The sequence below is a fragment of the Doryrhamphus excisus genome, chromosome 23, assembly GCF_030265055.1.
Source record: "Doryrhamphus excisus isolate RoL2022-K1 chromosome 23, RoL_Dexc_1.0, whole genome shotgun sequence".
NCBI classification, from domain to species: Eukaryota; Metazoa; Chordata; class Actinopteri; order Syngnathiformes; family Syngnathidae; genus Doryrhamphus; species Doryrhamphus excisus.
The window spans coordinates 3,013,031-3,029,438 of NC_080488.1; the positions used below are offsets into that span (position 1 = coordinate 3,013,031).

Sequence of the window (16,408 nt, forward strand, 5' to 3'; positions counted from 1 at the left end):
AACCTGAGTACCCGGAAAAAACCCACACATGCACGGGAGAACATGCAAACTCCAAAAAGGGGTGGCAGAGAGTGGGGAAAGACAAAATAATATAGCCAAAATAAGCCAAAAAGTTACCACTTCCACACAAAATAGGAGGAGAACTCATTCATTCATTCATTTTCTACCGCTTATTCTCACGAGGGTCGCCGGGGGTGCTGGAGCCTATCCCAGCTGTCTTCGGCCGAGAGGACTGGTGGCCAGCCAATCACAGAGCACATATAGACAAACAACCATTCACACTCACATTCATACCTATGGAGAGAGAACAAAGTTGATTGTTTTTGATACTGGCCGCGCGGTGGTGGAGTGGTTAGCATGTATACGTACACCGTACGTCACAATTTAGCAAACAAAATGTGGTCGTTTACTTTCCCCTCAACTCGTGTGTTTACGGTTTTCTTTTCCTGTGCCACCTTTCACCCTCTTCGGAATTGGACTTGACAGATGTGCGGCTCTCGGCCTCGTCATGCTAACCGTCTCAGGTGGCTGCTCTTTGACTACCTCACAGCGCAGACAGGAACAGGACATTGCCAGGGGCGATGTTGGGAAGGAAGGACAAATGAGGACAGGAGGAGCGTTGTGATGGTTTCTATACAATAAAGAGAAGTGAGGCGCTTCAATAAAACTAGAATAAAGTAAAATTGCTCGGTTCATTCAATAGAATGACGGTTTTACAAGCACAGTAATTAATTTACAAGGCTGGGTTTTGGGTACATATGTACCTCAGGGCCATGCTTTATGATGAGTGGCTATGATGCTAGTATGTGGGCCGGTAGCAACATGCTATGCTGTCAATCATATTTGAACCGAGTCTAGAGTGCTGTAGTGTAATATACAGTATCTATATAATATCCATTCCCCCATAATCATGTGGGTTAACATTCAGCAATTCTATTTGGACAGCTCCCAGCAGAGGATGATAATTATTCATACATCAAACGATGAACTTTGCCCGATTATTAATAAGCGCTTGACTTTAGGATAGTTTATCGCCAAGTTTGAGTTTGATCATACTGATGAGATTTTTTCAGATGCCCTAAGATCTATGGTATTTAAGATGATGAATTATATCCATCTCTGTGTGTCCTCTCCGAAGCTGAGCACAAGATGGTTTTTAATATTCCATAAAAGCAGCCTTCATAATGGAGGGGGCCACCTAGCCTCGCCTTAGAGAGGATTTCTGGCTGTTTGGTAGACGAGGCAACCTTTAGCTCTTTTCTCTTACATAACTGTCTGTCTGTCAGAAGTACACCGGGAGGGTGGCTGCAGAGGAGTAAGTGGGGGGTGAGGGGGTGTAAGAGGGGGTGTTATAGAGAACAACGACTCCCCCCAGTGTCCCGGTGAGCCATTCCTTACATGCAAAAAGCCATTTTGGCTTTTTGGCATATGATTAATTGCAGCAAAATTGAAGTCTGAAATGTGCCTGAGCAAAAAAGTTGAATAGACATGTCTCGATTTGCAATAATAATCAAAAAATGGTAAAAGTCCGACACACGTATCCGTCCACTTGTTCTGTGGAAAGTGTATCCACTCATGCGTTCCTAGTCCAAACTGTCTGTTCCGAAGCCGCAGTGTTATGATCCAAACTCCAAATAAAGTTGTCTGAGAAAAACCCACGCATGCACGGGGAGAACATGCAAACTCCACACAGAGATGGCCGAGGGTGGGGAAAGGCAAAATAAGAAGCCAAAAAGTTACCACTTCCACACAAAATAGGAGGAGAACTCATTCATTCATTTTCTACCGCTTATCCTCACAAGGGTTGCGGGGGTGCTGGAGCCTATCCCAGCTGTCATCGGGCGTGGGGAAAGGCAAAAAAAGAAGCCAAAAAGTTACCACTTCCACACAAAATAGGAGGAGAACTCATTCATTCATTTTCTACCGCTTATCCTCACAAGGGTTGCGGGGGTGCTGGAGCCTATCCCAGCTGTCATCGGGCGTGGGGAAAGGCAAAAAAAGAAGCCAAAAAGTTACCACTTCCACACAAAATAGGAGGAGAACTCATTCATTCATTAATTTTCTACCGCTTATCCTCACGAGGGTCGTGGGGGTGCTGGAACCTATCCCAGCTGTCATCGGGCGTGGGGAAAGACAAAATAAGAGGCCGAAAAGTTACCACTTCCACACAAAATAGGAGGAGAACTCATTCATTCATTCATTTTCTACCGCTTATCCTCACGAGGGTCGCAGGGGGTGCTGGAGCCTATCCCAGCTTCGGGCAAGAGGCGGGATACACCCTGGATTGGTGGCCAGCCAATCACAGGGCACATTTCGACAAACAACCATTCACACTCACATTCATACCTATGGACAATTTGGAGTCGCTAATTAACCTAGCATGTTTTTGGAATGTGGGAGGAAACCGGAGTACCCGGAAAAAATACCCACCATGCACAGAGAGAACATGCAAACTCCACACAGAGACGGCCAAGAGTGGGGAAAGACAAAGTCAAAAAGTTACCACTTCCACACAATATAGGAGGAGAACTCATTCATTCATTCATTTTCTACCACTTATCCTTACGAGGGTTGCACGGGGAGAACATGCAAACTCCACACAGAGATGGCCGAGGGTGGAGAAAGACAAAATAACAAGTCAAAAAGTTACCACTTCCACACAAAATAGGAGGAGAAATCCAATTTTCTGTGAGGTCTGTGCGCTATGAAGAATTAATAATAAAAATAACATTCCTAAGTTGAGCAGAAGAAATATTTCCGTATGATGCATGTATGTACATATTTGGAAGGCGCCCCAGGGGGTTTGATGCCGATACGAACAGCGCCAATGCAGATGCAGGCTCACATTGGACTGCATGCCAACTTGAAGGTTGACCGGCTAACCACAGTGTGAGGTCAAACCAAGTCATTCTACTGTGGAGCTTTTGAATGCGGATTAAAGCGAGGCTTTCACACCTGACTGCCAAACAGGCACTCGAACCCTGTAGTATGATTTGGCCTAAGCTGAATTATCATCACTCATCTCTCTCTCTCTTGCTCACTGCTGTTGTTGCCCCCCCCCTCCTTCACCTCTTCCTTGTATGCAACTAGACATTCTTGACATTTTGCAAAGGTTGAAAGAACCTTTTGTGTCCTAATAAGGCTTGTGCGCCGTACCCTACCTGAATGAGAATATTAAGGCGGAGGGTGTGTGAGGTGTTAGCGTGCATGCAGGACTTGTTATGTGAGGCGTAGTTCAGACATGAATGGCAGAAACCTGAGAAGAAATAGGAATGATGTTGGCAAATGGTTTGCTAGCGTGACTGTTGAGATAAGATGGTTGGATGTGTTTTATGTTGCTATGTACTGCGTTAGCGATGAAGAATGTGGCATCCCACAAGGCGGGTGGCATGGTCAGTATGCAGGTGTTTCACCCCTTTTATTCAAATAGAGTTCTATGACTATTGGTGTGAGAAACGGGATCCACTGACCCGGACCATAGCTTGAGGAAATGTTCTGTATTTGGATCTATTTGGAACCTGAACAGACTAACTCCATATTTCTAAAATCAAAAATACTTAAACTTACGTATATAGTTCATCTTCAACAGCTAAAACTAAAATTAAAAAACATACATAAGTTGCTCCGCAGTATAAGTCGCACAATGCCAAAATGTATAAATACGTAGAAAAATACATAAGTCGCTCCGGAGTATAAGTCGCACAAGGCCAAAAATGCATAATTAGATAGAAAAAAACATACATAAGTCACACTGGAGTATAAGTCGCACAACGCCAAAAATGCATAAATAGGTAGAAAAAAACATACATAAGTCGCACTGGAGTATAAGTCGCACAAGACCAAAATGCATAATTAGGTAGAAAAAAACATACATAAGTCACACTGGAGTATAATTCGCACAAGGCCAAAAATGCATAAATAGGTAGAAAAAAACATACTTAAGTCGCACTGGAGTATAAGTCGCACATGGCCAAAAATGCATAAATAGGTAGAAGAAAACATACATAAGTCACACTGGAGTATAAGTCGCACAACGCCAAAAATGCATAAATAGGTAGAAAAAAACATACATAAGTCGCACTGGAGTATAAGTCGCACAAGACCAAAATGCATAATTAGGTAGAAAAAAACATACATAAGTCACACTGGAGTATAAGTCGCACAAGGCCAAAAATGCATAATTAGGTAGAAAAAAACATACATAAGTCGCACTGGACTATAAGTCGCACAATGCCAAAAATGCATAATTGGGTAGAAAAAACATACATAAGTCACACTGGAGTATAAGTCGCACATTGCCAAAAATGCATAAATAGGTAGAAAAAAACATACATAAGTCGCACTGGAGTATAAGTCGCACAATGCCAAAAATGCATCATTAGGTAGAAAAAAACATACATAAGTCACACTGGAGTATAAGTCGCATTATTTGGCGGTCATTTATTTTAACTACTTAACCACATGTTCGATACCGTGGCGTGAAAACGAGCTATTCATGCTAACGTGGCTGCGATATTTGATATTTCTGTGAGAAACCTCAGCAGTATGCCCCGATTCCTCGCCTGCAGTCAAGCAGACAGACAGATGTTCTACAAGTGAGCGATATCCTCCATCACTGCAGGAGCTCCAAGCGGAACTCAGTAGCACCCCGAGGTCCTTGTGGTCTCTCTTCTCATCTCTCCTTGTCATCCATCACCGTGCCTCTCGCCTCCACATATATCTCTCTCTCTTTTTTGCAGCAATTCCTCTTCATTTTCCCGGGAAAACTCTCCATTTTGACATCGACGGAGCATGTCTTTAGCGAGTGTAAGCAGGGATCGGAGAGTGCAATGGGATGGGAATGTTGGAATCATTCGTGTGTCTGGGTAGCAGGTCGACACCTTTTTCACCTTGAATAACCTGAACCTCGGCATTTCCACAATGGAGGCGCCACTCTGAGGCGTCGACCTCCTCTGTTCAATTAACGGACAGATGCGGCCCCGCGTTACGCAATCCTTCTGTATTGTTTCATCGGCGTTTTTCAAGGCAAAGCCGGAACACAACATCATCTCTCTATGTGTGTTGTGTCGCGACGTTACATAAGAAAAAGGTAAAAATATCCATATTTGCCTTTTTTAAAAAAAAAAAAAACAGACGCTGCTGGTTGTGACTCCGGGCTCGTTAAGTCGGCTTCTCTGTGTAATTTTTCCTGCCACCCGGTTTTTTTCTGGTTCTGTGTCTGTGTGGGTTTTCTGTCACTCACCGTGGGTGTGGGCAGACATGGGATCATATTCAGACTTCCAGATTGAATCTGCTTACGGAGTCGGGAGCCAATATTAGCCACATGCTTGTTGTTTTTACTGGTGAGGACCCGTTGCCTTGGATACATGGATGCATGAGAGAGGGAGATGGGGAAAAGCGACTTGCCCCTTGCTGATTGGGAGACAAGATGGCAGGTCTTGCTTGGTCGCCCTAATAAACCCCCCCACCCCACCCTTGCATCTCAAAACAGTGCAAACTGTTGGTCTCATTCACAATCGACATTATTCTTCAATTGTGTGTATTTGTTAGAGTTACAAGTCCGAGCCCCAATTATGGCGATGATTTATAGCTCAATTTGAGAGGCTCATCCTTGGCTTTTTTTGTTTTTTGTTTTTGTCGTTTTTATTTTTATTTTATTTTTTATTTATTTATTTATTTATTTATTTATTTATTTATTTTTTATTTTTTATTTATTTATTTATTTTTTATTTTTTATTTTTTATTTTTTATTTTTTATTTTTTTTGTGAGGAGACCACATTTTAAGACCAAAAAGTTACCACTTCCACACAAAATAGGAGGAGAACTCATTCATTCATTTTCTACCACTTATCCTCACGAGGGTCGCGGGGGTGCTGGAGCCTATCCCAGCTGTCTTCGGGGCGGGAGGCGGGGTTCACTCTGGACTGGTGGCCAGCCAATCACAGGGCACATATAGACAAACAACCATTCACACTCACATTTGGAGTCGCTAATTAACCTAGCATGTTTTTGGAATGTGGGAGGAAACCGGAGCACCCGGAGAAAACGGGGAGAACTCCACACAGTGATGGCCGAGGGTGGGGAAAGACAAAATAAGAAGCCAAAAAGTTACCACTTCCACACAAAATAGGAGGAGAACTCATTCATTCATTCATTTTCTACCGCTTATCCTCACGAGGGTCGCGGGGGTGCTGGAGCCTATCCCAGCTGTCTTCGGACGAGAGGCGGGGTACACCCTGGACTGTAAGCAGTATTAAGTCTCTAAATGCAATATATTAAGTTCTATGTGAAGTATTTCTATAATGCCTCATATTAACTCACCAGCAAGATCTCATAGTGTATATATAGACTGGTCATATATCTCATCTCGTTTCATATTATCTGCATACTGTATTTGTATATAACTGGGTTGATTTTGTTAATACTTGGGTTGTTTATATTGTTTATTTTGCTATATTGTGTATTTTGTGCTGCTTAACTGATTCTGTGTAATGCAAATTTCCCCACTGAGAGACGAATAAAAGCATATCTTATTTTATCTTATCCTATCCTTGCAAAGCTTCCATATATGCAAGGCAGCTTGAGAGTGAAAGTCCTTGGGTCAGAAGACGGCACCATTTATCTCGTCTCTTTTTATTCCGTGCTACTTTTTAACGCCTTCAGAAAAAAACTTGATGGTGAAATTAAAATAAAAAAAATAAAAATAACAACGTCTGGCATAGCTGTTAGACAAAGTACCCATTCAGTGACTCGGACACATCCAAGCTACTGTACGGGGATTCTTGAGCAATTTACATTTTTTCCAGTTCGTAGCGAGCCAAGAAAAGATCAGGGCGTTCAACCTCTGTGTGAGGTGGGGGGGAGGGGGGGGGGGGGCTGTCTTCATGCATGTGTTTAGCAAGCACCATCTGCTGCGTTTAGTCAGACAGGACTGGAAATATTTGGTTGATTAGCAGCCGATCTGTGAGACAGCCCTGCCATGTTACAGACACAAATGGTGTCAACTGGTGGAAAAGAAAGCAAACACAAGACGCAAAAATGCTTTGATTGACGCACGAGTGCTAACGGTGCAAAATGAGTTGCACAGGTACAGCTAGCAACCTCAGTTAGCATCGTACAACGCACTCTAACCCAATACATTTCCCGTACTGAATGCAAATCAAAATATTTCAACAAATGGAGTTCTCCTCCTGTTTTGTGTGGAAGTGGTAACTTTTTGGCTTCTTATTTTGTCTTTCCCCACCCTCTGCCGTCTCTATGTGGAGTTTGCATGTTCTCCCCATGCCTGAGTGGGTTTTCTCCGGTTTCCTCCCACATTCCAAAAACATGCTAGGTTAATTAGCGACTCCAAATTGTCCATAAGTATGAATGTGAGTGTGAATGGTTGTTTGTCTATATGTGCCCTGTGATTGGCTGGCCACTAGTCCGGAGTGAACCCCGCCACTTGCCCGAAGACGGCTAGGATAGGCTCCAGCACCCCCTCTGCGACCCTTGTGAGGATAATCAATAGAAAATGAATGAATGAATTTTATCTTTCCTCCATGGCCGTTTTGTGTCCTATCAGTGATTCTTTAGCCTGCCTATCCTTTCCTTAAATGCTTCCCTTTGTGCATCCAGGTGCAGATCTCGGTGGTCTAATGGACCTGGAGTCTCTCTATCAAGGTGTGGCACAGAGCATCAACCACACACGAGCAGGACGTTCTCGCCGGCAGAGCATGGACCGGGCCTATAACATCGAGGTTCTGCTCGGCGTCGACGACTCTGTGGTGCAGTTTCACAAGAAGGAGCACGTCCAGAAGTACCTGCTGACGCTCATGAACATAGTAAGTGGTACTGTACTCTACTGTACTGTTCCGTTGGAATTGAACAGGTAGTAAGTCAAAGAGAGGTCAAACATAGATGAGGCAGACATAGACAGACAAACAAGTGAATGAGGATTCAATTCCCTTCCCACATGTTCTCGTCTAGCAATCAGCCACGGGTAATCCTTTCTTCTTCTTCATCGGAATATGATGAGATTTCATTTGTGTGTGTGTGTGTGTGTGTGTGTGTGTGTGAGTGGGCCACGGCATTGAGCCCTGTGCTCTGAGGGGCTTCCACGCATTATCTCATCAGGCTTTTGCGTCCTTTTGAGTCCACATGAGTGTTCGTGTAGGCTTGAACCTACCACATAGTGTTTTTTAGTTTTGCAACATGTGTGTTGCTGTTAGCTCAGGCTTGCACGGCATCAACGGCGGCGGCGGCGGCGGCGTGCTGTGCAAACTCTGCCACACCTTCATTGTCTCGGCTCGGCACTCGAGGAAGAAGAACACAAGCGACTCGTGTCTCTCTGTCTTCCATTATTACTTGTTGGTGTTTGACAATAGAAGGGAATACATAGCGCCCCCCCCCCCCCCACTTCCTGGTCTGTGGGCGTGGGGAGGAAAAGATGGCAAGGTGATAGGAAAGCTATATTTTAAAACAGCGCATCCGGAATAAATTACTGACAGCCTGATAAACAGAAATAAATAAATAAATAAATAAATAATGGCTGCCTCCCACGCTCTTCTGCGACGCTCGTCTTGGAAGTTTGCTTTGCTTTCTTGAGAATGGGAGCGCCTTCTCCCTCTTTACCCCCCCCCCCAAACCCCCATCCCACCTCACCTTTTTTTTCCTCCTCACTCCTGCCTACCTTGCATCGTCAGTCAACATCCAAAACGATGGGCGATATATCGCCAGGGAAACAGACAATTTGGAGTCGCTAATTAACCTAGCATGTTTTTGGAATGTGGGAGGAAACCGGAGTACCCGGAGAAAACCCACGCATGCACGGGGAGAACATGCAAACTCCACACAGAGATGGCCGAGGGTGGGGAAAGACAAAATAAGAAGCCAAAAAGTTACCACTTCCACACAAAATAGGAGGAGAACTCATTCATTTTCTACCACTTATCCTCACAAGGGTCGCGGAGGGTTGCTGGAGCCTATCCCAGTTTTCTTCGGGGGTGGAGAAAGACAAAATAAGAAGCCAAAAATTACCACTTCCACACAAAATAGGAGGAGAACTAATTAATTCATTCATTTTCTACCGCTTATCCTCACGAGGGTCGCAGGGGCTGCTGGACCTATCCCAGCTGTCTTCGGGCGAGAGGCGGGGTACACCCTGGACTGGTGGCCAGCCAATCACAGGACAACCATTCACACTCACATTCATACTTATTTATAATTAACCTAGCATGTTTTTGGAGTGTGGGAGGAAACCGGAGTACCCGGAGAAAACCCACGCACGCACGGGGAGAACATGCAAACTCCACACAGAGATGGCCGAGGGTGGGGAAAGACAAAATAAGAAGCCAAAAAGTTACCACTTCCACACAAAATAGGAGAACTCATTCATTCATTCATTTTCTACCACTTTTCCTCATGAGGGTTGTGGGGGTGCTGGAGCCTATCCCAGCTGTCTTCGGGCGAGAGGCTGGGTACACCCTGGACTGGTGGCCAGCCAATCACAGGGCACATATAGACAAACAACCATTCACACTCACATTCATACCTATGGACAATTTGGAGTCGCTAATTAACCTAGCATGTTTTTGGAATGTGGGAGGAAACCGGAGTATCCGGAGAAAACCCACGCATGCACGGGGAGAACATGCAAACTCCACACAGAGATGGCCGAGGGTGGAATTGAACTCAGGTCTCCTAGCTGCGCTAACCACTCGACCACCGTGCAATCCTTTTTTGCTAAGTTCTTATCAATTTTACCATAATTTAGCATCCTGATGATATTATTGGCTGGTATCATGTCTGCCAAGTTGGTAGCATGTTGGTATTCACATTCCAAATGGTTTTCCATCCTTCCATTCCGCTTTCCCTGGTGACTTTGGTTTGTCCTGTTCATGTCTCCGTGTGGATGTTAGCACCTTGGAGAGCATCCCAATGCAGACGAGTGACCTGTTGGATTAGATTGCTGTGTGCTTTGCATGTGATATTTCCCTCCGTTTGCTGTGTAATTACCCCCCCCCCCCCAACCCCCCACACCCTCCCACATCCCAACCTCCGTGTGTCCCTCGGTGTCACTCTGACTGACTGCAAATGAAAGCCAAGGGTCAAGATGAACTATTTGATCAAGTGGATGTTTGAGCGTGTGTTTGTGTATCGGGCGTGCGAGGAGCGTGGGCGGGGGGCTACCGCTGTGTTGCAGGACATCAAAGACGCACACCCCCGGAAATCTGAATCTAAAACTCAACTAAACGAAATTCCTTCTGAGAAGTTCATGTGCAGTTCACTCTATGCATTGAATGTGGGCACAGGTAAATTCCACTTCCCACTCTTTTCCCACCTCTTTTTTTGTTCATGTGGCGTTCACTTGCATCGGCGGACTAATGACAATTATGATCTCATCGCCGATGATGAATATCCAGCGGATACAATCAGTGGTTGTTACCGTGGTGATGGGCTGAATCATTTAAAACGATATGCTCGTGGTAGTTCAAAATGGCCGTCGCAGTTTACTTCCTGTTTTGATTTCTACATCAGGCTCCATTATGTCGAAATAACTTAACCAGTGCCGTTGTGTACCAGAAAACAATAGTAAGTAACCATACAAATAAATACACAAAATGCCCATATACCCTAATATGCCCGCCGCCGCAAGGCATGCTGGGTAGTTTGTGGTACTTTCTTCCAATATTTTGCCATGCTTGTTGCATTTTTGCTTGATTTCAATATGAGGACGTCAGAGTTAACATATTCTTATTGTTCATAGTTCATATTGCAACTGGACTACCCGGCATGCCTTGCGGGCATTCGGAAATAACATTTTGACGTTACGTGTTATGTTTAGGGTTTAGTTGCTGGTTAGCGTCGATAGTCGTCGATTAATGTGAGTTTTGTCTCGTTGCACCGTGAGCAATTAATTATAATTAATTATTAACATGGCCGGAAATCAAGCTGTATTCTTCAGCTTTATTGTGAACGATTAACTTTTAATCTGGAGAAATAATCACGTGCGCAAATGCCAAATTGTGTGCTGATGAGCATCATGCTGACAGATGGATATTGTTACTGCAACTGGACTACCCGGCATGCCTTGCGGGCATTTGGAAATAACATTTTGACGTTACGTGTTATGTTTTGGGTTTAGTTGCTGGTTAGCGTCGATAGTGGTCGATTAATGTGAGTTTTGTCTCGTTGCACCGTGAGCAAGCAAGTCCTCCGAATCTGGTGGTCATACCCCCATCTACAATGAGTCGTTCAGTTCGTTAATTATTAACGTGGGCGGAAATCAAGCTGCATTCTTCAGCTTTATTGTGCAACGATTAACTTTTAATCTGGAGAAATAATCACATGCGCAAATGCCAAATTATGTGCTGATGAGCATCATGCTAACGGATGGATATTGTTACTGCAAGTGGACTACCCGGCATGCCTTGCGGGCATTCGGAAATAACATTTTGACGTTATATTTAGGGTTTAGTTGTTGTTTGTCATAGTCATCGATTAATGTGAGTTTTGTCTCGTTGCACCGTGAGCAAGCAAGTCCACCGAATCTGGTGGTCATACCCCCATCTACAATGAGTCGTTCAGTTCGTTAATTATTAACATGGCCGGAAATCAAGCTGCATTCTTCAGCTTTATTGTGCAACGATTAACTTTTAATCTGGAGAAATAATCACGTGCGCAAATGCCAAATTGTGTGCTGATGAGCATCATGCTGACAGATGGATATTGTTACTGCAACTGGACTACCCGGCATGCCTTGCGGGCATTCGGAAATAACATTCTGACGTTACGTGTAATGTTTAGGGTTTAGTTGCTGGTTAGCGTCGATAGTCGTCGATTAATGTGAGTTTTGTCTCGTTGCACCGTGAGCAAGCATGTCCACCGAATCTGGTGGTCATACCCCCATCTACAATGAGTCGTTCAGTTCGTTAATTATTAACATGGGCGGAAATCAAGCTGCATTCTTCAGCTTTATTGTGCAACGATTAACTTTTAATCTGGAGAAATAATCACGTGCGCAAATGCCAAATTGTGTGCTGATGAGCATCATGCTGACGGATGGAGCAGCCAATGGTGATCCGTCTGTCTCGTCCGTTAATCGAGACCTTTCGAGAGGCGCTACAAAGTGTTACTCACGCTCTGCTAGGATGTGAATCGTCGGTAATAATGACGGAAGGAATGTGTGTGTGCCCGCGCGGTGGCTTGCTCATGTAAATTTCTGTATATTAAAATGACTTTTATGCCTTCACAATACAGGAAGCACCTTTTGCCAACAGCTAATTGTTCATTCTTCTCTTTTAACGAGCCGCAAAAAAAATTCGTCATAAGTCCGACTATGAAGTGGTAAGAGTCATTAAAGCCAGCGTAGGTAATAATAGGCTGCTCGTCAGATATTCACGCAGCGCTTGTCAGAAAGAGAAGTCAAATTCTTATCGTCTTAAGTCTTCCCGAGCTCGTTCCCCCCGTGCGGGCGCCCAAAAAGATGTCGACAAGCTGTGAAAAGCCTCCTCTAAATCACACAGACGCTCACTGGTGGCAAATTGTATACGTGAGGACTCGCTGATGTGTCATCTGCAGATGAAAGTCTTTTTAAGGAATATTTAGCAACAATAAATACAGCCTACTCGATGTAATAAATACTTAAATAATATTAAGTCATGAGACAGACATCGTAATTATTATTCATTCATTCATTTTCTACCGCTTATCCTCACGAGGGTCGCAGGGGGTTGCTGGAGCCTATCCCAGCTGTCTTGGGTCGAGAGGCGGGGTACACTACTGTACTAATACTCGGTCACCGTGCAGCCATAATCATTATCATGAATTAATAATCGAAGTATTTTATTATTTTTCAATGCTTACAGATTTTTGGGTTGGTTTGTTTTTTGACGCAGCAATCTGCCTAACCCACTTAGGGAACTAGATGGTCGATAAGTGAGGGAACTAGATGCTAGATAAGTGAGGGAGCTAGGTGATACATCAGTGAGGGAACTAGGTGATAAGTGAGGGAACTCGATGACATATAAGTGAGGGAAATCGATGGCAGATAAGTGAAGGAAATAGATGCTAGATAAGTGAGGGAACTGGATGGCAGATAAGTGAGGGAACTACATGCTAGATAAGTGAGGGAACTGGATGGCTAGATAGGTGAGGGAACTAGATGGCTCCATAAGTGAGGGAACTAGATGGCTCGATAAGTGAGGGAACTAGATGGCAAGATAGGTGAGGGAACTAGATGGCAGATAGGTGAGGGAACGAGATGGCTACATAACTGAGGGAACTAGATGGCTACATAACTGAGGGAACTAGATGGCTACATAAGTGAGGGAACTAGATGATGGATAAGTGAGGGAACTAGATGGCTAGATAGGTGAGGGAACTAGATGCTAGATAAGTGAGGGAACTAAATGCTAGATAAGTGAGGGAACTAGGTGATAGATAAGTGAGGGAACTAGATGGCTAGATAAGTGAGGGAACTAGATGGCTAGATAGGTGAGGGAACTAGATGGCTAGATAGGTGAGGGAACTAGATGGCTAGATAGGTGAGGGAACTAGATGGCTAGATAGGTGAGGGAACGAGATGGCTACATAAGTGAGGGAACTAGATGGCTCGATAAGTGAGGGAACGAGATGGCTACATAAGTGAGGGAACTAGATGGCTCGATAAGTGAGGGAACTCAAGTAAACATGCTAGCTGTCTTCTGAGCTAGCAAGTAGAGACCAAACCTTGGCGGGGCAAAAATAGAAAACCTTCACAGACACTTTTTGTGAGAATAATTTGTGGGGAAAAAAAGGTATTATTCCTGAAATGAAACTTAGAGGTTATTAAATAATTTTTTTTTGGAGAAATTGGTGTTCGGTTTTGTTCGGTTGCCACTCGTCTTTAAGTGCTGATTGATGGTACGTCCCGTGGCCAAACCAGCCGAGAGCCTCTGATCTATATTACATAAATAGAATACGAAACGTCAAAAAGAAAGTATGCACATACACACGGCAAATTGGTGTAGGAGTCGAGGCCTGCTGGCCTGAGTTGACTGTGTGTGCTGCCTAATGAGGCAAAGGGATGTAAAAACAGACATCGCCATAACGAGATGGCTGATGGACATGCTGCACGCATACACACTCCAGGCACCCGGCGAGGTAAAAGCGGGAGAAGGAATTGAGGAATGTCGCAAAGTGAGAACAGAGGAGGAATTTAAAAGGAAGAAGGAAAGGATGCATTCTCCGAGAAGGAACGTGGATAGAGCAGAAAAAGCGTTTGCATAGATGAGAGACAAATAATTCAAGTAACATAAAGCACCGCTGTGGTGTGTTTGGTGCCGATCTGGAAATTTTAGCAGCCTGTTGGGAAAAATCCGATAAGCGTGCAACATTTGTTAACCGCAAACGGCTGGATGCAATTTACTGCATTGCATTGTTGCTTTAACAAGTGTTACATCATGGGAAAACTTCCCATTAAAGTATCTCCCGATTGCCTTAAAAGATGACAAATAAATATTTTTTTTTTTCGGGAGGGGGAATTGAACCTGACATAGCCAACATGAAACATTAAACAGCCCTGGAATAACAGAAGTGGTTTTAGCGGAAACAGCAGCCCCCATCTGGAAGTGTGCCTTGACCAAAGTAGAACAGGAATAAATGCAGACTGTAATTAGCCTCTGACACAAAACGGCTCTTTTTGACCTCCAAGCTGTGTGGAGGACGGAGCAGCACGACTGCATTAAAGAGCACTCAGGAATTCTATTCCGCTTGCAAAGGGGGGCGCATCAAAAATGAATGTTCAGAAGGGAAGCATGGTGACCTTGGGATGAGGCCAGCTCCCAAAAATTGGATCTTGTACTTACAAACAGGAGCATATTTCATCAGAGACGGACTGTCTGCTAACCGCACATGCTAGCCACCGACCGATCTGGCATCTAGTTCCCTCACTTATCTGGCATCCAGTTCCCTCACTTATCTAGCATTCAGTTCCCTCACTTATCAACCATCTAGTTCCCTCACTTACCTAGCATCTAGTTCCCTCACTTATCAACCATCTAGTTCCCTCACTGATCCAGCATCTAGTTCCCTCACTTATCCATCATCTAGTTCCCTCACTTATCTAGCATCTAGTTCTGTCACTTATCTGCCATCTAGTTCCCTCACTTATCTGCCATCTAGTTCACTCACTTATCGACCATCTAGTTCACTCACTTATCACCTAGTTCCCTCACTTACCTATCACCTAGTTCCTTCACTTATCTATCACCTAGTTCCCCCACTTATCTAGCATCTAGTTCCCTCACTTATCAACCATCTAGTTCCCTCACTTATCTAGCATCTAGTTCCCTCACTTATCTAGCATCCCGTTCCCTCACTTATCAACCATCTAGTTCCCTCACTTATCTAGCACCCAGTTCCCTCACTTATCAACCATCCAGTTCCCTCACTTATCAACCATCCAGTTCCCTCACTTATCAACCATCTAGTTCCCTCACCTACCTAGCATCTTGTTCCCTCACTTATCCATCATCTAGTTCCGTCACTTATCTAGCATCTAGTTCCCTCACTTATCTGCCACCTAGTTCCCTCACCTATCAACCATCTCGTTCACTCACTTATCGACCATCTAGTTCCCTCACTTATCACCTAGTTCCCTCACTTATATAGCATCTAGTTCCCTCACTTATCTAGCATCTAGTTCCCGCTCTTATATAGCATCTAGTTCCCTCACTTATCTAGCATCTAGTTCCCGCTCTTATATAGCATCTAGTTCCCTCACTTATCTAGCATCTAGTTCCCTCACTTATCTAGCATCCAGCATCCAAATAGAATTGTAATATTTGTGTCCATGTAAACGTGGCTATTGTTTTCGGAAAAGTCATTCGTAAAGAGAACAACTGGCTATTGTTGTGTCTCGGAGATGGATTCATCGTAGGTTCCATCTTGAGCAAGGTACCAAACCTTTGTCAACATGAGTGCATGCCCATAAAACCCGCTTATCCAATGTCTTCTTCGGGCTATAAGAACAACTACAATAATAACACCGTGTAGCTCCAACCCAAACTCCCATCTTCTACGTCGCCACACAATGAAGTCGTGCATCACAATTTGTACAGATGTGCGCATGTACGAAAATAGATGACATTTGCACATAATCCCAACACTATACGCCAATCATACACTTAGACACTTGACTATTCTTCTCTGATATCTCTGACAATCCACACCGCATGTAATTATCTTCCAACTATATTTGCAGCACAGGTGCCAAAACGCCGGCAAATAATAAAGCGTGTTCTATTACATATTGTTTTTGTGTTGACAGCTCAAATTAAAAGCATGGAAAGATGCTTAGTATGTATCGAGGGGGGAGTGAGATGTCGCTACTTTTAATATGCCACTTAATTAGCTGCTGGCACCTCACACTTGCAGTTTGAGCGA

General features: G+C 44.1%; 1 protein-coding gene across 3 annotated transcripts in view; it reads left to right on the plus strand.

Moving 5' to 3' along the window:
* adamts2a (ADAM metallopeptidase with thrombospondin type 1 motif, 2a) overlaps positions 1–16,408 on the plus strand; it is a 130,903-nt gene that overhangs the window by 86,357 nt on the left and 28,138 nt on the right. For all 3 annotated transcript variants that reach the window (XM_058063076.1, XM_058063074.1, XM_058063075.1), the window contains exon 4: positions 7,619–7,824. In XM_058063076.1, the coding sequence (XP_057919059.1) occupies positions 7,619–7,824 (206 nt within the window). The remainder of the gene's footprint in view (positions 1–7,618; positions 7,825–16,408) is intronic.